This window comes from Ranitomeya imitator, chromosome 2 (assembly GCF_032444005.1).
Source record: "Ranitomeya imitator isolate aRanImi1 chromosome 2, aRanImi1.pri, whole genome shotgun sequence".
Lineage (NCBI taxonomy): Eukaryota > Metazoa > Chordata > Amphibia > Anura > Dendrobatidae > Ranitomeya > Ranitomeya imitator.
The window spans coordinates 637101488-637123191 of NC_091283.1; the positions used below are offsets into that span (position 1 = coordinate 637101488).

At 44.9% G+C, this 21704-nt stretch overlaps 1 protein-coding gene across 6 annotated transcripts in view; it reads left to right on the forward strand.

Annotated features, from left to right (window-relative positions):
- The window catches only part of LOC138665322 (glycine N-acyltransferase-like), a 150581-nt gene that overhangs the window by 66707 nt on the left and 62170 nt on the right, over positions 1 to 21704 (forward strand). For 3 of the 6 annotated variants that reach the window (XM_069752693.1, XM_069752695.1, XM_069752694.1), the window contains one exon: positions 9893 to 10019. In XM_069752693.1, coding sequence (XP_069608794.1) covers positions 9893 to 10019 — 127 coding nt within the window. Of the gene's footprint in view, positions 1 to 8370; positions 8580 to 9892; positions 10020 to 21704 lie in introns of those variants that run through there. The other 3 variants (XM_069752697.1, XM_069752698.1, XM_069752696.1) reach the window with 2 other exon arrangements.

Sequence of the window (21704 nt, forward strand, 5' to 3'; positions counted from 1 at the left end):
CGTATAAAGGAGCTCTCACCCTGCCAAGTGTTCCTGTGTTCTCTATGAGAGCCGCTGTTAGACATCTCTGGCTGAAACTTATCACTTACAGAACAAAAGGATCTACAGTCCAAAATCGGACATACTGGATGCTTACCTCTCCTGACACATTGGACTGTCAGCAAAACATGTTGATATTGCCGGGTTTGTCCAAATTTAGGCTAATGTGTATGGGGGTGCTAACTAGTATCTGAAAAATGTGGGCACTGTCAGGATATGTGCACACGACTTCTTTTAGACATCTGCAAATGCCTAGAGTTTTTCAGACAGAAGATGCTTCAGGACACCTAGTCATCATTTTGTTCTGAAGCAACTTTTTTTTTGCTTTTTGTTTAGTCTTTTCAGACATCTTTTAGCCATACATTTTGTTTGTTTGTTTTTTAAACTAGTAAGCGGCTTCCAAACAGAACACACCCATAGAATGGACTGGTCACTTCTTTTAGCCACTTCATGTCTTCGGAAACCTGAAATAGTTAAAAAAAATCAAATGACTGAACATATATGAACAGCTAGTTGTGTTTACATTGCAGTGTATGAGTTCATTGTTTTTAGCATATATTTAGCACTTTTTCATGTGACTTACAGAGCTCATGTGAAAAAGAAGCTGTGTGCACATACACAAAAGGTACCGTCACACATAACGATATCGTTAACGATATCGTTGCTTTTTGTGACGTAGCAACGATATCGTTAAGGAAATCGTTATGTGTGACAGTGACCAACGATCAGGCCCCTGCTGGGAGATAGTTGGTCGCTGAGGAAAGTCCAGAACTTTATTTCGTCGCTGGATCTCCCGCTGACATCGCTGGATCGGCGTGTGTGACGCCGATCCAGCGATGTCTTCACTGGTAACCAGGGTAAATATCGGGTTACTAAGCGCATGGCAGCGCTTAGTAACCCGATGTTTACCCTGGTTACCAGCGTAAACGTTAAAAAAAACAAACACTACATACTTACCTTCAGCTGTCTGTCCCCGGCGCTGTGCTTCTCAAAGGAAAAGAGAAAGGGTAGACTAAAAATGGTATGCACAACCCCAAATATAAAGACAATCGGTAGCTACATAAAGCAAAACACCTTTATTAAACACCTCAAAAAACATGTTAAAAACATTTAAAATCAAATATCCAAATCCATATACCCACCATATCCCACAATAAATGACAGTCCCATAATACAATATGTTAACAGTAAACATATATCCTACCCTAGGTGCACCTAATCAAATGTGCTCGCCTGCAAAATGTGCCTATATAGGCCGCAAAGGACTTGACCACAATATGTCGGTATCCACTGCTAATAACCAGAAAATGCAACATCAATGTCGTACATGGTCCTAGGATCAAAATGTGGTGGCATGCTATATAACAGCCGTGGATACAACCTGTCCTGCGTAAATTCTGGTATATGGAGATGCAGCGATGTCAAAAGGCACAGGGCACCACAGGGGTTAAATCCACATAGAGCCAGGGAACAAATGAGCCCCAAAATGGCCCTGAGGTAGGAGGAGGATATGGTGGGAACACGCCCCACGCGTATCGCTGCCGCAGCAGCTTCGTCAGGGGAAGTGCTGTGCTTCTCTGCACTCCTCCTGCATCCTGTGTCAGCGCCGGCCAGCCGGAAAGCACAGCGGTGACGTCACCGCTCTGCTTTCCGGCTGACCGGCGCTGACAGTGCAGAGGAAAGCAGAGCGCCGGAGGACAGACAGCGGAAGGTAAGTATGTAGTGTTTGTTTTTTTTAACGTTTACGCTGGTAACCATGGTAAACATCGGGTTACTAAGCGCGGCCTGTCATGATTCCAATGGCAGGGAATCACAAAAGGACAAGCACCAACGAGCTCTAGGGTGATGGAACCTAAGCTGACCGCGACCCTAAACCTGAACACACAAATAACAATAGCCGGGGAACGTGCCTACGTTGATCCTAGACGTCTCGCACCAGCCGAAGATCTAACTTCCCCTATTAGAAGAAACACAGACCTCTCTTGCCTCCAGAGAAATACCCCACAGAAATAGCAGCCCCCCACATATAATGACGGTGAAATGAGAGGAAGGCACATACACAGTATGAAAACAGATTCAGCAAAATGAGGCCCGCTAAAACTAGATAGCAGAGGATACAAAAGTAAACTGCGCGGTCAGCAAAAAACCCTTCAAAAAACCATCCTGTAATTACTTGAACTCATGTTCCAACTCATGGAACATGAGGAGCAATTACAGCCCGCTAGAGCAACCAGCAGCAAAGAAACAATTATATGCAAGCTGGACAAGACAAAAATAAAGCAAAACGTGGAACAAGAAAATCAAAAACTTAGCTTGTCCTGAAGATTACTGAAGCCAGAAGCTGAGGTAACAAAACACTCTGATAACCTTGATAGCCGGCGGGGAAATGACAAGAAAGCCCGGTTAAATAGGAAACTCCCAAATCCTAATAGAACAGGTGGACACCAGAGACAGCAGAACACAAATCACCCAGTACCATCAGTAACCACCAGAGGGAGCCCAAAAACAGAACTCACAACAGTACCCCCCCCTTGAGGAGGGGTCACCGAACCCTCACGAGAACCACCAGGGCGACCAGGATGAGCCCTATGAAAAGCGCGGACCAAATCATCAGCATGAACATCAGAGGCAACCACCCAAGAATTATCCTCCTGACCATAACCCTTCCACTTGACCAAATATTGGAGTTTCCGTCTGGAAACACGAGAATCCAAGATCTTCTCCACAACATACTCCAATTCTCCGTCCACCAGCACCGGAGCAGGAGGCCCAAGCGAAGGAACAACAGGTACCTCATACCTCCGCAACAACGACCGATGGAACACATTATGAATAGCAAACGATGCCGGGAGATCCAAACGAAACGACACAGGGTTAAGAATTTCCAAGATCCTATAAGGACCGATGAACCGAGGCTTGAACTTAGGAGAAGAAACCTTCATAGGAACAAAACGAGAAGACAACCACACCAAGTCCCCAACACGAAGTCGAGGACCCACGCGGCGACGGCGATTAGCAAACTGCTGAGCCTTCTCCTGGGACAACTTCAAATTGTCCACCACATGACTCCAAATCCGATGCAACCCATCCACCACCATGTCCACTCCAGGACAATCAGAAGGCTCCACCTGACCAGAGGAAAAACGAGGATGAAACCCCGAATTACAAAAGAAAGGAGAAACCAAGGTAGCAGAACTAGCCCGATTATTAAGGGCAAACTCGGCCAGCGGCAAAAAGGTAACCCAGTCATCCTGATCAGCAGAAACAAAACACCTCAAATAAGTTTCCAAAGTCTGATTAGTTCGCTCCGTCTGGCCATTCGTCTGAGGGTGGAATGCAGACGAAAAGGACAAATCAATGCCCATCTTAGCACAGAACGTCCGCCAAAATCTAGACACAAACTGGGATCCCCTGTCAGAAACGATGTTCTCCGGAATCCCATGCAAACGAACCACGTTCTGGAAAAACAGAGGGACCAACTCAGAGGAGGAAGGCAACTTAGGCAAGGGTACAAGATGAACCATTTTAGAAAAGCGGTCACACACAACCCAGATGACGGACATTTTTTGAGAGACAGGGAGATCCGAAATAAAGTCCATGGAAATGTGCGTCCAAGGCCTCTTCGGGATAGGCAAAGGTGACAACAATCCACTGGCTCGAGAACAGCAAGGCTTAGCCCGAGCACAAACCTCACAAGACTGCACAAAAGAACGCACATCCCTCGACAAGGAAGGCCACCAAAAAGACCTGGCCACCAAGTCTCTAGTACCAAATATTCCAGGATGACCTGCCAACGCAGAAGAATGGACCTCGGAGATGACTCTACTGGTCCAAATATCCGGAACAAACAGTCTCTCAGGCGGACAACGATCAGGTTTACCCGCCTGAAACTCCTGCAAAGCACGTCGCAAGTCTGGGAAGACGGCCGACAAAATCACCCCATCCCTAAGGATACCAGTGGGCTCAGAATTTCCAGGGGAGTCAGGCACAAAACTCCTAAAAAGAGCATCCGCCTTCACATTCTTTGAACCTGGCAGGTATGAAACCACAAAATTGAAACGAGAGAAAAACAGTGACCAACGAGCCTGTCTAGGATTCAGACGCCTGGCAGACTCAAGGAAAATCATATTTTTGTGATCAGTCAAGACCACCACACGATGTCTAGCACCCTCCAGCCAATGACGCCACTCCTCAAATGCCCACTTCATGGCCAAAAGTTCCCGATTACCCACATCATAATTCCGCTCAGCGGGCGAAAATTTTCTAGAAAAGAACGCACATGGCTTCATCACCGAGCAATCGGAGCTTCTCTGTGACAAAACCGCCCCCGCTCCAATCTCGGAAGCATCAACCTCAACTTGGAAAGGAAGCGAAACATCAGGCTGATGCAACACAGGAGCAGAAGAAAACCGGCGTTTAAGTTCCTGAAAGGCCTCCACAGCCGCAGGAGACCAATCAGCAACATCAGCACCCTTCTTAGTCAAATCCGTCAAAGGCTTAACAACACTAGAAAAATTAGTTATAAAACGACGATAGAAATTCGCAAAGCCCAAGAACTTCTGTAGACTCTTAAGAGATGTAGGCTGCGTCCAGTCACAAATAGCCTGAACCTTGACGGGATCCATCTCAATAGTAGAAGGGGAAAAAATATACCCCAAGAAAGAAATCTTCTGGACTCCAAAGAGACACTTTGAGCCCTTTACAAACAAGGAATTAGCCCGCAGGACCTGAAACACCTTCCTGACCTGCTGAACATGAGACTCCCAGTCATCAGAAAAAACCAAAATATCATCCAAATACACAATCATAAATTTATCCAGATATTCACGGAAAATATCGTGCATAAAGGACTGGAAGACTGAAGGAGCATTAGAAAGTCCGAAAGGCATTACCAAATACTCAAAATGGCCCTCAGGCGTATTAAATGCGGTTTTCCACTCATCACCTTGCTTTATTCGTATAAGATTATACGCACCCCGAAGATCAATCTTAGTGAACCATCTAGCCCCCTTAATGCGAGCAAACAAATCAGTCAACAAAGGCAAAGGATACTGATATTTTACGGTAATCTTATTCAAAAGACGATAATCTATACAAGGCCTCAAGGATCCATCTTTTTTGGCCACGAAAAAAAAACCTGCTCCCAAAGGGGACGAAGATGGACGGATATGTCCCTTTTCCAAGGACTCCTTAACATAATCCCGCATAGCAGTATGCTCTGGCACTGACAGATTGAACAAACGACCTTTAGGAAATTTACTACCAGGAATTAAATCTATAGCACAATCGCAATCCCTGTGAGGAGGAAGCGAACTGAGCTTAGGCTCCTCAAAAACATCCCGATAATCAGACAAAAATACAGGAACCTCAGAAGGAGTAGATGAAGCGATAGAAATCGGAGGTGCATCATCATGAACCCCCTGACATCCCCAGCTTAACACAGACATTGTTTTCCAGTCAAGGACTGGATTATGAGTTTGTAACCATGGCAGATCAAGTACTAGAACATCATGTAAATTATACAATACCAGGAAGCGAATCACCTCCTGATGAACGGGAGTCATACGCATGGTCACTTGTGTCCAGTACTGAGGTTTATTCATAGCTAAAGGTGTAGAGTCAATTCCCTTCAAAGGAATAGGGACTTCCAGAGGCTCAAGACTAAACCCACATCGCTTGGCAAATGACCAATCCATAAGACTCAGGGCAGCGCCTGAATCTACATAGGCATCGACGGAAATGGATGATAATGAGCAAATCAGAGTCACAGACAGAATGAACTTAGACTGTAACGTACTAATGGCAACAGACTTATCAACCTTTTTTGTGCGTTTAGAGCATGCTGATATAACATGAGTTGAATCACCACAATAAAAGCACAACCCATTTTTCCGCCTATAGTTTTGCCGTTCACTTCTAAACTGAACTCTATCACATTGCATTGTCTCAAGTGCCTGTTCAGAAGACACCGCCAAATGGTGCACAGGTTTGCGCTCCCGTAAACGCCGATCAATCTGAATAGCCATAGTCATAGACTCATTCAGACCTGTAGGCGCAGGGAACCCCACCATAACATCTTTAATGGCCTCAGAAAGGCCATCTCTGAACTTTGCAGCCAGGGCGCACTCATTCCACTGAGTAAGCACTGACCATTTCCGAAATTTTTGACAATATATTTCTGCTTCATCTTGCCCCTGAGAGAGAGAGCTAATAAAGATTTTTCAGCCTGAATCTCTTGGTTAGGTTCCTCATAGAGCAAACCCAATGCCAGAAAAAACGCATCCACATTAAGCAACGCAGGATCCCCTGGTGCCAATGCAAATGCCCAATTTTGAGGGTCACCCCGCAGGAAAGATATAATAATCTTAACCTGCTGAGCAGGGTCTCCAGAAGAGCGAGATTTCAAAGAAAGGAACAGCTTGCAATTGTTCCTAAAATTCAGAAAACTAGATCTATCTCCAGCAAAGAACTCTGGAATAGGAATTCTAGGTTCAGACATAGGAGCATGTACAACAAAATCTTGTATATTTTGAACCTTAGCAGCAAGATTATTCAAGCTGGAAGCTAAACTCTGGACGTCCATGATAAACAGCTAAGGTCAGAGCCATTCAAGGATTAAGAGGAGGAAAAAAAAAAAAAAATCAGCCAGGCTGCAATTAAGGCTAGGCAGCAACCTCAGAGGAGAAAAAAAAAAAAAAAACTTCCTCAGACTACTTTTCCTCCTACTTCAGCCCAAACATTTTAGGCCGGCTATACTGTCATGATTCCAATGGCAGGGAATCACAAAAGGACAAGCACCAACGAGCTCTAGGGTGATGGAACCTAAGCTGACCGCGACCCTAAACCTGAACACACAAATAACAGTAGCCGGGGAACGTGCCTACGTTGATCCTAGACGTCTCGCACCAGCCGAAGATCTAACTTCCCCTATTAGAAGAAACACAGACCTCTTGCCTCCAGAGAAATACCCCACAGAAATAGCAGCCCCCCACATATAATGATGGTGAAATGAGAGGAAGGCACATACACAGTATGAAAACAGATTCGGCAAAATGAGGCCCGCTAAAACTAGATAGCAGAGGATACAAAAGTAAACTGCGCGGTCAGCAAAAAACCCTTCAAAAAAACCATCCTGTAATTACTTGAACTCATGTTCCAACTCATGGAACATGAGGAGCAATTACAGCCCGCTAGAGCAACCAGCAGCAAATAAACAATTATATGCAAGCTGCACAAGACAAAAATAAAGCAAAACGTGGAACAAGAAAATCAAAAACTTAGCTTGTCCTGAAGATTACTGAAGCCAGAAGCTGAGGTAACAAAACACTCTGATAACCTTGATAGCCGGCGGGGAAATGACAAGAAAGCCCGGTTAAATAGGAAACTCCCAAATCCTAATAGAACAGGTGGACACCAGAGACAGCAGAACACAAATCACCCAGTACCATCAGTAACCACCAGAGGGAGCCCAAAAACAGAACTCACAACAGCGGCCCTGCGCTTAGTAACCCGATGTTTACCCTGGTTACCGGGGATCTCGGGATCGTTGGTCGCTGGAGAGCTGTCTGTGTGACAGCTCTCCAGCGACCAAACAGCGACGCTGCAGCGATCGACATCGTTGTCGGTATCGCTGCAGCGTCGCTTATAGTGTGACGGTACCTTTAGTCTGACTGATCAGTAGGGGGCGTACCACTTAAAGTGCCTAGGGCAGCATGAATGCCAACTACGGCCCTTCTTTTCACCTTAACCAAAGATCAGTGCATGCATCAACCATACTGTACTCACAAACATTTCCTTGCAATAAAATGATTAAATAATATATACACCATTAGCAAAGTTTGCCAGACTCACTGCACACATACGTAAGGGACACAGTAAGGCATTTCAATCAGACTGCCCAATTACCCAAAGAGTCAGTGCCCACAAGTAATAAGCAGCAAGAACATAACATGCTGTAACATAACTAATTATCATTGGTTCAATTCCATAATCACTTGATGATCGTTTTTCGAAAAAAGGAATTTATATGGTACATCTGTGCCTAACCCAGTTACAGACGTACTCATATGGTGCACTAAGTAGAGCGTATCTTGCTTCAGGTCACATGTTCCTCTGGTTGTTCCTCTTCCAGTTTCTGGAATAGTACAGTGTTTGCTGTGTCAGCAATTGACCAATGCTGTGTGTGAAAAGGGTGAGCTGACAACTCAATTAAAAAACTAAGCCAACACAACCTTTCACAGCAAATTTATAGACAGAAAAGAGTGTTGGCTTGGCTATTGAAATTAACATTTAGAAAGCTCCCTGGAACACAGCTCTGTTCATGTGATGACATAGAAAACCCTGTATTATCCTGGGCCACAAACCAGAAGAGGACCTTCCCGGGGCTGAAGCTTAAAGGTGTCAACCCTGGCTTAATCATTTCAGGACCCCAATTATAATGAAAACAATCTCTACTAACCTCCTGCATGAGACACAACAAGTCGTGTCACTTTCCTGGAACAGAGACACCCAACATCGCTGGAATGGCACTTCTGCTGAGGGTGAGTATAGATTGTTTTTGTTTAATTGGGGCCCTGAAATAATTAAGTTAGACATTAGTTTAGACTATTAGTTTTCTAATAGTACACAACCCTTTAAAGGCTGAAGATTAAGGCAATTTTCAAACATGAAGCATATTAGTAAATTATGACTTATGAAAAACCCTTTTCTTAACTCTGATAGACAATAAACTAAGGAAAGTTGTAGCTGCTGTAGGGATTCACACCGAGCAGTACATAGAGTTCACAAAGGTAATTCGGTTTGGTCCAAATGTGCAGTTTTATTGCTTTCACAAAACTCCAAGTAATTCATAGGGAAAACAACCTCTTCAGGGCACTGAGGTATATCAGAAAATAAACAGTTAATTCAGCAGATACATATGTCAGTGCCGGCTTACCAAACAGATTACAGTTCTTTCTTCTCGAGCAACCTTTATACACAGAAGAGGTATGGTCTTACCAGTTTCATTATCACCTTCAGCCCGAGCTACAGCAGCTTCCAGTGCCAAACAGAAGTGTTTAACTCCATGCACAGTTCAAACTGACACGCTACTCTGCAGCTCCAACACACAGACTGCTCAGCTTTCCCAGCTGACCCGTTAGGACTCCATTCAGAGTGAATCTCTGGCTTGTCTCTCTCCCAGCTACAGTTTACATTTTGGCTAGTCTCTCCACTCTGCTCAACCCCCTGCAGATTGACACAAGGTGAACCCGTTTCCTGGTTCTTAGTCCATGCCAGCCAGGTGCATCTGTTTTAGACATGCAGTGCTAGGATTTAATCCAGTTTTACCTGGCTTTGCTACACAGCCTTTCCAGTGATCAATTCATTGCGAGCAGGGCCCTCATTCCTCCTGGTATCTGTTTTGAACTGTATTTCTGTTATGCTGTAATGTCTATTGTCTGTACAAGTCCCCTCTATAATTTGTAAAGCGCTGCGGAATATGTTGGCGCTATATAAATAAAAAATATTATTATTATTATTATTATTATATCCATGCATTGCTGACAGTAGTAGCACTAAGGCCGGCATCACACTTGCGAAAAACTCGCACGAGTCTCGCATCTCAATACCTGGCACTGCGGCCGGCACTCGGACCTGAGCGTTCAGCAGCATAGAAATACATGCAGCCACACACTCCGGTCCTGAGTGCCGGATATTGAGATGCGAGACTCGTGCGAGTTTCTCGCAAATGTGACGCCGGCCTAAAAGCGCAATTTGCACCATTGTAGCTACCCCCATCCATCAGATTACCAATAAAATGTTCCTGAATATAATCAAACAAGTCTGTAAGTACATAAAGCTTTTTCTTTCATAGGAAATGACAGACCCATTGGATCCTTACACCAACACTTATTTTCTCTTCAGTAAAGGCCCACAAGGTTTGAAACAATTCCTCGAAGATCCACAAACTGTGAACTGGAAGCAGGAGTTACAGATACAAGGTAATGATAGTCTTGGTAATATACAATATGTAAGGGGGTTATCTGTTTTATCGTGGGTGATATCACTATGTGTCCCAAAGCATTTAGGGTTAATAATAAGTAAAATGTTGCTGTGACAACGACAACAACTGGAGCACCCCATAGCGCCGTGGGGTACTCTGTACCAGGTCCGACACAGTAGTTCTTAAAGAGGAAGGTCATGGCATCAGTGACCCAGTCCGTGCAATGGGGATCCGTGTAAAATGATGAAATAAAGGGGAAAAATAAAGTTTATAATGGATTTGGGAAATTGTTCGTGACACTACCCGTGGTGTTCGGCTACAATAGCTGACGCTGTGGTCAGATCCTCTGAGGCGATGGTGGTGCATGGGTAGAGCTAGCCCCAGGGCAGTTGTAGGGTTAAGTGTCAAGATGGTGGTTGTGGTGATGCCAGGCAGGTGATGCAGGAATACTGTAACTCAACGGACCCAGCAAGGTGTAGCTTCCACTTTTACATACAATTCTCCAGTCCAAAAACACCAGCCGGATGCTGTGTTCTCAGGGTCAGTGGTCCAGCAAACTCCCAGGAAAATTGAGGTGCACCTTTCCAGGATTCCTTTCTATTGCCTTTCTCTGGCCGTCTCACTACACTGTCTTCCACTTCTCCTGCCCAGCGTCACAGTGTCCCAAGCCAGCAGCCATGAACCTGGTCAGGCGATGTCCTGTGAGTCCCCTGGATTCTATCCGGCTGCCTTTTTGGTGAGTTATGGGTGGATGTGGCTGCGACTCTTGCAGATGCCACAGTCTCCGGTTTCTTAGCTGTACTTGAAGATTTCCACTAAGTTGGGGCCGGTCCCCTGACTGCGACCTGGTTCCTCCACCCGACTACGATCGGCCTGGATTCAGGCCCCACAGGTGGCTTCTGCACTTCCCGTACCCCTAGGACACCTTCTGTCCTTTCAGCAGCTTCCTTCTGTCTCTCCCTCATACTTTTCTTCTCAGCTTCGTTCTCCACTCTTTGATCTCCCAGGACCAACTGCTCCCGCACACTGTCCTCCCTCCTTCTAAGCCCCTCCCCTTTTTCCTACCTACCTCACCCACTCCCACCACCCATTCCTATCCAGCCTGAGATGAGGCCATTCTTCCTAAGGGTACACCCAGGTGGCCTGTCTGAACGGGTGTGTGTTGGGTTTGAGTGTTAGGCTGCTGTCACACTAGCAGTATTTGGTCAGTATTTTCCATCAGTATTTGTAAGGCTAGGTTCAGATTGCGTTAGGGCAATCCGTTTAGCGCTAAGCGCTAGCGGATTGCGCTAACACAATGTCTTTTTTGGGGTCGCGTTTAACGTCCCCGCTAGCGCAGATCCCCGATCTGCGAGAGCGGGGAACAGACCTCGGGTGCGCCGCGGACGCTGCAAGCAGCGTCCGAGGTGCGTCACAAAACACCGGCACATCGCTAGCGCATGCCAAAGAAAGGAACGTGCTAGCGATGCGCGTTCCCATTGCTGCCAATGGGCGCGCTAACGGACGCGTTGCACGGCGTTAATTTCGCCGTGCAACGCTGTTCGTTAGCGCGGTCCCATTAACGCAATCTGAACCTAGCCTAAGCCAAAACCAGGAGTGGAACAAATAGAGGAAAAGTATAATAGAAACATATGCACCACTACTGCATTTATCACCCACTCCTGGTTTTGGCTTACAAATACTGATGTAAAATACTGACCAAATACTGCTAGTGTGACAGCAGCCTTAGAGTCCTGGGTAGCGCCCCCCTCCTTACCTTAGAGTGGGATACCACACCTCTCGATGAGGTGCAGTACTTATGTGGCTACTCAATCCTCAGGGGAGCCACACAACAGCAACTAGTCAGTGGCAAACCTACTGTGATGGCTGACCACACAACTACTACAGGGTCTGCAATTGGAGGCGACAATATTGTATCAAAACTGGAAGTAAGGTTGGCAACATTTCTCAAATATAATAGGGTTTTAAATGGGAACAATTTTGTTACTTTTAGATAATCAAGGAAGAATCTCATGTTAGGGCAGAATAGAGAACGATCATTGCCATGTTCTCGGTACAGTCCAGTGACTCCCTTAATGACCACAGACCACGTGTACATTTCAGTTTGACACTGGATGTCATACCAGAAAGTCTTATTTTCACAAGTGAATTATCAGGTCTTGGGAGAAACCATAAGGACAAAAGGCAGGCTAAAGCTATGTTCACTTGATCAGTAGTTATTTCTGGTTTGGGGTCTGTTTCGAGATCATAGAAACTAAATTAGGTTAAACATTCCACCACTTGACATATTCATATAGGAACGGAAGTGTCATGAATTGTCATCTGTTTGCCTCCTTTCCTTTTGCTTGTCAGATGCTCCTCCTGATGAATTTGTTGCATCTTATTGGAGAACACCCTACATGAATCACTTTACCCCCGAGGGTGGTTTGCACGTTAATGACCGGACCAATTTTTACAATTTTGACCACTGTCACTGAGGTAATAACTCTGGAACGCTTCAATGGATCCTGGTGATTCTGACAATGTTTTCTCGTGACATATTGTACTTCATGATAGTAGTAAAATTTAATTGATATGACTTGCGTTTATTTGTGAAAAAAATGGAAATTTGGCAAAAATTTCGCAATTTCCCAACTTTGAATTTTCATGCCCTTAAATCACAGAGATATGTCACACAAAATACTTAATAAGTAACATTTCCCACATGTTTACTTTGCATCAGCACAATTTTGGAACCATTTTTTTTTTGTTAAGAAGGTATAAGGTTAAAAGTTGAACAGCGATTTCTCAATTTTACAATACTATTTTTTTTGGAGACCACATCACATTTGAAGTCACTTTGAGGGGTCTTTATGATAGAAGATACCCAAAAGTGACACCATTCCAAAAAATGCACCCTCAATGTGCTCAAAACCACATTCAAGAAGTTTATTAACCCTTCGGGTGCTTCAAAGGGTTTTTTGTAATGTTTAAAAAAAAAAGCGAACATTTAACTTTTTTTTCACAAAATCCAAGATCCAAATTTTTCTACTTTGCCAGGGGTAACAGGAGGAAGTGGCCCCCCAAAGTTGTTATGCAATTTGTCCTGAGTACGTTGATACCCCATATGTGGAGGTATACCACTGTTTGGGTTGCATGGCAGAGCTCGGAAGTGAAGGAGCACTGTTTGACTTTTTCAACTCAAAATTGGCTGGAATTGAGATCGGACACTGTTGTGAATTCTGCTTTTGGGCTCCCTCCGGTGGTTGTAGGTGGTAATGCAGTTGTCCCTGGGCTGCAGTCCTGGACAGGTGTATCTGCTAATTGCAATTTTGACTGGGGTATTTAGGTTTGCAGGACTCATTAGTCCTTGCCAGTTGTCAATGTTTCTTGGAATGTGTTGGATCTCTGTCTGGCTTCTCCTGCTTAGCTGCCAATTCAGCAAAGATAAGTGTTTGTTTCTTTTTCTATGGCACACAAGCTGTGTGCTTGTTTTTTGATTGTATTCCTGCTCTGAGTGTAGGATTCTCTGGAGTTGCAGATATATGTTCCACGTCTTTAGTTAGATGGAGGAATTTTTTGTATAATCTCCGGCTGTGACGAGGTGTCTAGGATTTGTTAGGTACACCCCACGGCTACTTCTAGTTGCGGTGTTAAGATCAGGATTTGCGGTCAGTATAGTTACCACTTACTCCAGTGAAAGTTTTCATGCTGCTCCAAGGTCACCGGATCATAACAGTACAACTGGCCAATAATGAGTTAAATGCATCTCAGAAGAAGGGAAGAAAGGTGTTGAGCCATTTTTTTTCTTCAGTCTGCTTTATATTCTCTTCCCTCTTTATCTCTGGGTGGCTGAGGAGCCTTGTGCTAGCATGAATGTTCAGGAAATAGCTTCTCGTGTAGACCAGCTTGCTGCTAGGGTACAGGGTATTTCGGATTATATTGTTCAGACTCCTGCTTTAGAACCGAAGATTCCTACTCCTGATTTGTTTTTTTGGTGACAGGTCCAAATTTTTTAGTTTTAAAAACAACTGTAAACTGTTTTTTGCTTTGAGACCTCGATCCTCCGGTGATTCCATTCAGCAGGTGAAAATCGTCATCTCCCTGCTGCGTGGCGACCCACAGGATTGGGAGTTTTCCATGGAATCTGGGAATCCGGCTTTGCTTAATGTAGACTCCTTTTTTCAGGCTTTAGCATTATTATATGATGAACCTAATTCTGTGGATCAAGCTGAGAAGACCTTGTTGGCCCTGTCTCAGGGTCAAGAGGCGGCAGAATTGTATTGTCAGAAATTCAGAAAATGGTCTGTGTTGATTAAATGGAATAATGATGCTTTGGCGGCAATTTTCAGAAAGGGTCTTTCTGAATCCATTAAAGATGTTATGGTGGGGTTTCCCACGCCTTCCGGTCTGAGTGATTCTATGCCTCTGGCCATTCAGATTGACCGGCGCTTGCGGGAGCGCAGAACTGTGCACGCTGTGGCGTTGTCCTCAGAGCAGATTCCTGAGCCAATGCAGTGTGATAGGATTCTGTCTAGAACGGAACGACAAGGATTCAGACGTCAGAATGGGTTGTGTTATTATTGTGGCGACGCTTCTCATGTCATTTCAGTCTGCCCTAAGCGGACAAAAAGGATCGCTAGTTCATTTACCATCAGTACTGTACAACCTAAATTTCTGTTATCTGTGTCCTTGATCTGCTCATTGGCATCATTTTCTGTCATGGCGTTTGTGGATTCAGGCGCCGCCTTGAACTTAATGGACTTTGAGTTTGCCAGGCATTGTGGTTTTCCCTTGCAGCCTTTGCAGAACCCTATTCCTTTAAGGGGCATTGATGTTACACCCTTGGCTAAAAATAAGCCCCAGTTTTGGACACAGGTGACCATGCGCATGGCGCCAGCCCATCAGGAAGATTGTCGATTTCTGGTGTTGCATAATTTGCATGATGCTATCGTGCTGGGTTTTCCGTGGTTGCAGGTACATAATCCTGTGTTGGATTGGAAGTCCATGTCTGTGACTAGTTGGGGTTGTCAGGGGGTTCATAATGATGTTCCTTTGATGTCAATCTCCTCTTCTTCCTCTTCTGAAATTCCAGAGTTTTTGTCTGATTTTCAGGATGTATTCGATGAGCCCAAGTCCAGTTTCCTTCCACCGCACAGGGACTGCGATTGTGCTATTGATTTGATTCCAGGCTGTAAGTTTCCTAAGGGTCGACTTTTCAACCTGTCTGTGCCTGAACATACCGCCATGCGGAGCTATATTAAGGAGTCTTTGGAGAAAGGGCATATTCGGCCATCTTCTTCACTGTTGGCAGCGGGGTTCTTTTTTGTTGCTAAAAAAGATGGTTCCTTGAGACCCTGTATTGATTATCGCCTCTTGAATAAAATCACGGTCAAGTTTCAATACCCTTTACCTTTGCTTACCGATTTGTTTGCTAGGATTAAGGGAGCTAGTTGGTTTATGATGATTGACCATCGGGGGGCATATAATCTTGTTCGTATTAAGCAGGGTGATGAATGGAAAACTGCGTTTAACACGCCCGAAGGCCATTTTGAATTCCTTGTGATGCCATTTGGGCTCACTAATGCTCCATTTGTTTTTCAGTCCTTCATGCATGATATTTTCCGGACTTATATTGATAAGTTCTTGATTGTATATTTGGACGATATTTTGATTTTTTCCGATGATTGGGAGTCTCATGTGGAACAGGTCAGGATGGTATTTCAGATCCTTCGTGACAATGCCCTGTTTGTGAAAGGGTCTAAGTGTCTCTTTGGGGTGCAGAAGGTCTCTTTTTTTGGGCTTTATTTTTTCTCCCTCGTCTATAGAGATGGATCCGGTTAAGGTTCAGGCCATTCATGATTGGATTCAGCCCACATCTGTGAAGAGCCTTCAGAAATTTTTGGGTTTTGCAAATTTTTATTGCCGTTTCATTGCTAATTTTTCCAGCGTGGTTAAACCCTTGACTGATTTGACGAAAAAAGGCGCTGATGTGGCGAATTGGTCCTCTGCGGCTGTCTCTGCCTTTCAGGAGCTTAAACGTCGATTTACTTCTGCTCCGGTGTTGCGCCAACCGGATGTTTCTCTTCCGTTTCAGGTTGAGGTTGACGCTTCTGAGATTGGGGCAGGGGCCGTTTTGTCTCAGAGGGATCCTGTTGGTTCCTTAATGAAACCGTGTGCCTTCTTTTCCCGTAAGTTTTCGCCTGCTGAACGCAATTATGATGTCGGCAATCGGGAGTTGTTGGCTATGAAGTGGGCATTTGAGGAGTGGCGACATTGGCTTGAGGGAGCTAAGCATCGTATTGTGGTCTTGACTGATCATAAGAATTTGATTTACCTCGAGTCTGCCAAACGGCTGAATCCTAGACAGGCTCGATGGTCATTGTTTTTTTCCCGTTTTGATTTCGTGGTCTCGTACCTTCCGGGTTCTAAGAACATTAAGGCTGATGCCCTCTCTAGGAGTTTTTTGCCTGATTCTCCTGAGGTCTTAGAACCGGTCGGTATTCTGAAAGAAGGGGTGGTCCTTTCTGCCATTTCCCCTGATTTACGACGGATTCTTCAGGAATTTCAGGCTGACAAACCTGACCGCTGTCCTGTGGGGAAACTGTTTGTTCCTGACAGATGGACTAGTAGAGTGATTTCTGAGGTTTACTGTTCCGTGTTGGCTGGTCATCCTGGCATTTTTGGTACCAGAGACTTGGTTGGTAGGTCCTTTTGGTGGCCTTCTTTATCGCGTGATGTGCGTTCTTTTGTGCAGTCCTGTGGGACTTGTGCGCGGGCCAAGCCTTGTTGTTCCCGTGCTAGTGGGTTGCTTTTGCCATTGCCGGTCCCTGAGAGGCCCTGGACGCATATTTCTATGGATTTTATTTCCGATCTTCCGGTTTCCCAGAGGATGTCGGTTATCTGGGTTGTTTGTGACCGGTTCTCTAAGGTTCATTTGGTGCTTTTGCCTAAATTGCCTTCCTCTTCGGATTTGGTTCCGTTGTTTTTTCAGCATGTGGTCCGTTTGCATGGTATTCTAGAGAATATTGTGTCCGACAGAGGTTCTCAGTTTGTTTCTAGGTTTTGGCGGGCCTTTTGTGCTAGGCTGGGCATTGATTTGTCTTTTTCTTCTGCGTTTCATCCTCAGACAAATGGTCAGACCGAGTGAACTAATCAGACTTTGGAGACTTATTTGAGATGCTTTGTGTCTGCTGATCAGGATGATTGGGTGGCTTTCTTGCCATTGGCCAAGTTTGCCCTTAATAATCGGGCTAGTTCGGCTACTTTGGTTTCGCCTTTCTTTTGTAATTTTGGTTTTCATCCTCGTTTTTCTTCTGGGCAGGTTGAGCCTTCTGACTGTCCTGGTGTGGATTCTGTGGTGGACAGGTTGCAGCAGATTTGGGCTCATGTGGTGGACAATTTGGTGTTGTCTCAGGAGGAGGCTCAACGTTTTGCTAACCGTCGTCGGTGTGTTGGTTCCCGGCTTCGGGTTGGGGATCTGGTCTGGTTGTCTTCCCGTCATGTTCCTATGAAGGTTTCTTCTCCTAAGTTTAAGCCTCGGTTTATTGGTCCTTATAGGATTTCTGAGATTATTAATCCGGTGTCTTTTCGACTGGCGCTTCCGGCCTCTTTTGCTATCCATAATGTCTTCCATAGATCTTTATTGCGGAAATATGTGGAGCCCATTGTTCCCTCTGTTGATCCTCCGGCCCCTGTGTTGGTTGATGGGGAGTTGGAATATGTTGTTGAGAAGATTTTGGATTCCCGTTTTTCGAGGCGGAAGCTTCAGTACCTTGTCAAATGGAAGGGTTATGGCCAGGAGGATAATTCCTGGGTTTTTGCCTCTTATGTCCATGCTGCTGATTTGGTTCGTGCCTTTCTTCTGGCTCATCCTGATCGGCCTGGGGGCTCTGGGGAGGGTTCGGTGACCCCTCCTCAAGGGGGGGGTACTGTTGTGAATTCTGCTTTTGGGCTCCCTCCGGTGGTTGAAGGTGGTAATGCATTTGTCCCTGGGCTGCAGTCCTGGACAGGTGTATCTGTTAATTGCAATTCTGACTGGGGTATTTAGGTTTGCAGGACTCATTAGTCCTTGCCAGTTGTCAATGTTTCTTGGAATGTGTTGGATCTCTGTCTGGCTTCTCCTGCTTAGCTGCCAATTCAGCAAAGATAAGTGTCTGTTTCTTTTTCTATGGCACACAAGCTGTGTGCTTGTTTTTTTGATTGTATTCCTGCTCTGAGTGTAGGATTCTCTGGAGTTGCAGATATACGTTCCACGTCTTTAGTTAGATGGAGGAATTTTTTGTATAATCTGCTGTGGATATTTTTGGAAGGGTTTTAATACTGACCGCACAGAACTCTGTCCTATACTTTCCTATTTTAGCTTAGTGTGGCCTCTTGTGCTAAATCCTGTTTTTCTGCCTGTGTGTGTCTTTCCTCTCCTACTCACAGCCAATATTTGTGGGGGGCTGCCTATCCTTTGGGGTTCTGCTCTGAGGCAAGATAGTATTCCTATTTCCATCTATAGGGGTATTTAGTCCTCCGGCTGTGACGAGGTGTCTAGGATTTGTTAGGTACACCCCACGGCTACTTCTAGCTGCGGTGTTAAGATCAGGATTTGCGGTCAGTATAGTTACCACTTACTCCAGTGAAAGTTTTCATGCTGCTCCAAGGTCACCGGATCATAACAGGACACCATGTCACATTTGCAGAGCCCCTGATGTGCCTAACCAGTGGAAATCCCCACAAGTGAAATCAGTTTGGAAACTAGATCCCCCAAGGAACTTATCTAGATGTGTGGTAAGCGCTTTGAACTCCCAAGTGCTTCACAGAAGTTCATAACGTAGAGCCGTGAAAATAAAAAATCATATTTTGTCCACAATAATGATCTTTTCGCCCCATTTTTTTTATTTACCAAGGGTAACAGGAGAAATTGGATCACAAAAGTTGTGCAATTTTTCTTGAGTACACTGATACCCCATATGTAGGGGAATTGTTGTGAATTCTGTGGCTGAATTCACTCCTGTGGTCACAAGTGGTACTGCAGCTTCTGAGCTTCCTCCCTCAGGTGTTCTGGTGAGCTCGTTGGCTGCTTTGTTATTTAACTCCACCTGATTCTGTCTTCCTTGCTCCTTGTCAATGTTCCAGTGTTGGATCTGAGCTTCTGGATCTTTCCTGTGGCCTGCTGCTCTGCTTAGATAAGTGCTTCTTTGCTTTTGTTGCTATTTTTTCTGTCCAGCTTGTCTTTTCGTTTTGCTGGGAGCTCTGAGACGCAAAGGGTGTACCGCCGTGCCGTTAGTTCGGCACGGTGGGTCTTTTTGCCCCCTTTGCGTGGTTTTTTGCTTTAGGGTTTTTTGTAGACTGCAAAGTTCTCTTTGCTATCCTCGCTCTATCTAGAATATCGGGCCTCACTTTGCTGAATCTATTTAATCCCTACGTTTTGTCTTTTCATCTTACTCACAGTCATTATATGTGGGGGGCTGCCTTTTCCTTTGGGGTATTTCTCTGAGGCAAGCCAGGCTTGTTTTTCTATCTTCAGGCTAGTCAGTTTCTCAGGCTGTGCCGAGTTGCATAGGTAGTTTTAGGCGCAATCCACAGCTGCCTTTAGTTGTGTTTAGGATAGGTTCAGGTATTGCGGTCTACAGAGATTCCACGTCTCAGAGCTCATTCTATTGTTTTGGGTTATTGTCAGATCACTGTATGTGCTCTGATCGCTGGTACACTGTGTCACTGGATTGCACTCATAACAGTACAAGGAGCCAAACTAATGATTCTCAATAGAGGGAAAAAAGAAGTTCTGACATCATTTTTTTTTCTCAGCTCTGTGTTCAGTCTTTTTTTTCCCCTAGACATTTGGGTGCTTCAGGACACAGGTGTGGACATGGATATTCAGGGTCTGTGCTCTTCAATGGATAATCTCGTTATAAATGTACAAAAGATTCAAGATACTATTGATCAGAAATCTATGCTAGAACCAAGAATTCCTATTCCTGATTTGTTTTTTTGGTGATAGAACTAAGTTTCTGAGCTTCAAAAATAATTGTAAGCTATTTCTGGCCTTGAAACCTCATTCTTCTGGTAATTCAGTTCAACAGGTTTTGATTATTATTTCTTTTTTGCGCGGCGACCCTCAGGACTGGGCATTTTCTCTTGCGCCAGGAGACCCTGCAATGAGTAGTATCGATGCGTTTTTCCTGGCGCTCGAATTACTGTACGATGAGCCTAATTCAGTGGATCAGGCTGAGAAAAATTTGCTGGCTTTGTGCCAGGGTCAGGATGATATAGAAGTATATTGTCAGAAATTTAGGAAGTGGTCAGTACTCACTCTGTAGAATGAATCTGCGCTGGCAGCTTTGTTCAGAAAGGGTCTCTCTGAAGCTCTTAAGGATGTCATGGTGGGTTTTCCTATGCCTGCTGGTTTGAATGAGTCTATGTCTTTGGCCATTCAGATCGGTCGACGCTTGCGCGAGCGTAAATCTGTGCACCATTTGGCGGTATTGTCTGAGATTAAACCTGAGCCTATGCAGTGCGATAGGACTATGACCAGAGTTGAACGGCAAGAACACAGACGTCTGAATGGGCTGTGTTTCTACTGTGGTGATTCCACTCATGCTATTTCTGATTGTCCTAAGCGCACTAAGCGGTTCGATAGGTCTGCCGTCATTGGTACTGTACAGTCTAAATTCCTTCTGTCCATTACCTTGATATGCTCTTTGTCATCGTATTCTGTCATGGCGTTTGTGGATTCAGACGCTGCCCTGAATCTGATGGATTTGGATTATGCTAAACGTTGTGGGTTTTTCTTGGAGCCTTTGCGGTGTCCTATTCCGTTGAGAGGAATTGATGCTACACCTTTGGCCAAGAATAAACCTCAGTACTGGGCCCAGCTGACCATGTGCATGGCTCCTGCACATCAGGAAGTTATTCGCTTTCTGGTGCTACATAATCTGCATGATGTGGTCGTGTTGGGGTTGCCATGGCTGCAAACCCATAATCCAGTATTGGATTGGAACTCTATGTCGGTATCCAGCTGGGGTTGTCAGGGGGTACATGGTGATGTTCCATTTCTGTCAATTTCGTCATCCACTCCTTCTGAGGTCCCAGAGTTCTTGTCTGATTATCAGGATGTATTTGAAGAGCCCAAGTCCGATGCCCTACCTCCGCATAGGGATTGTGATTGTGCTATCAATTTGATTCCTGGTAGTAAATTCCCTAAAGGTCGATTATTTAATTTATCCGTGCCTGAACACGCCGCTATGCGCAGTTATGTGAAGGAATCCCTGGAGAAGGGACATATTCGCCCATCGTCATCACCACTGGGAGCAGGGTTCTTTTTTGTAGCCAAGAAGGATGGTTCGCTGAGACCGTGTATTGATTACCGCCTTCTTAATAAGATCACTGTTAAATTTCAGTATCCCTTGCCATTGTTATCTGACTTGTTTGCTCGGATTAAGGGGGCTAGTTGGTTCACTAAGATAGATCTTCGTGGTGCGTATAATCTGGTGAGAATCAGGCAAGGAGATGAATGGAAAACTGCATTTAATACGCCCGAGGGTCATTTTGAGTATCTAGTGATGCCGTTCGGACTTGCCAATGCTCCATCTGTGTTTCAGTCTTTTATGCATGACATCTTCCGTGAGTATCTGGATAAATTCCTGATTGTTTACTTGGATGACATTTTGATCTTCTCAGATGATTGGGAGTCTCATGTGAAGCAGGTCAGAAT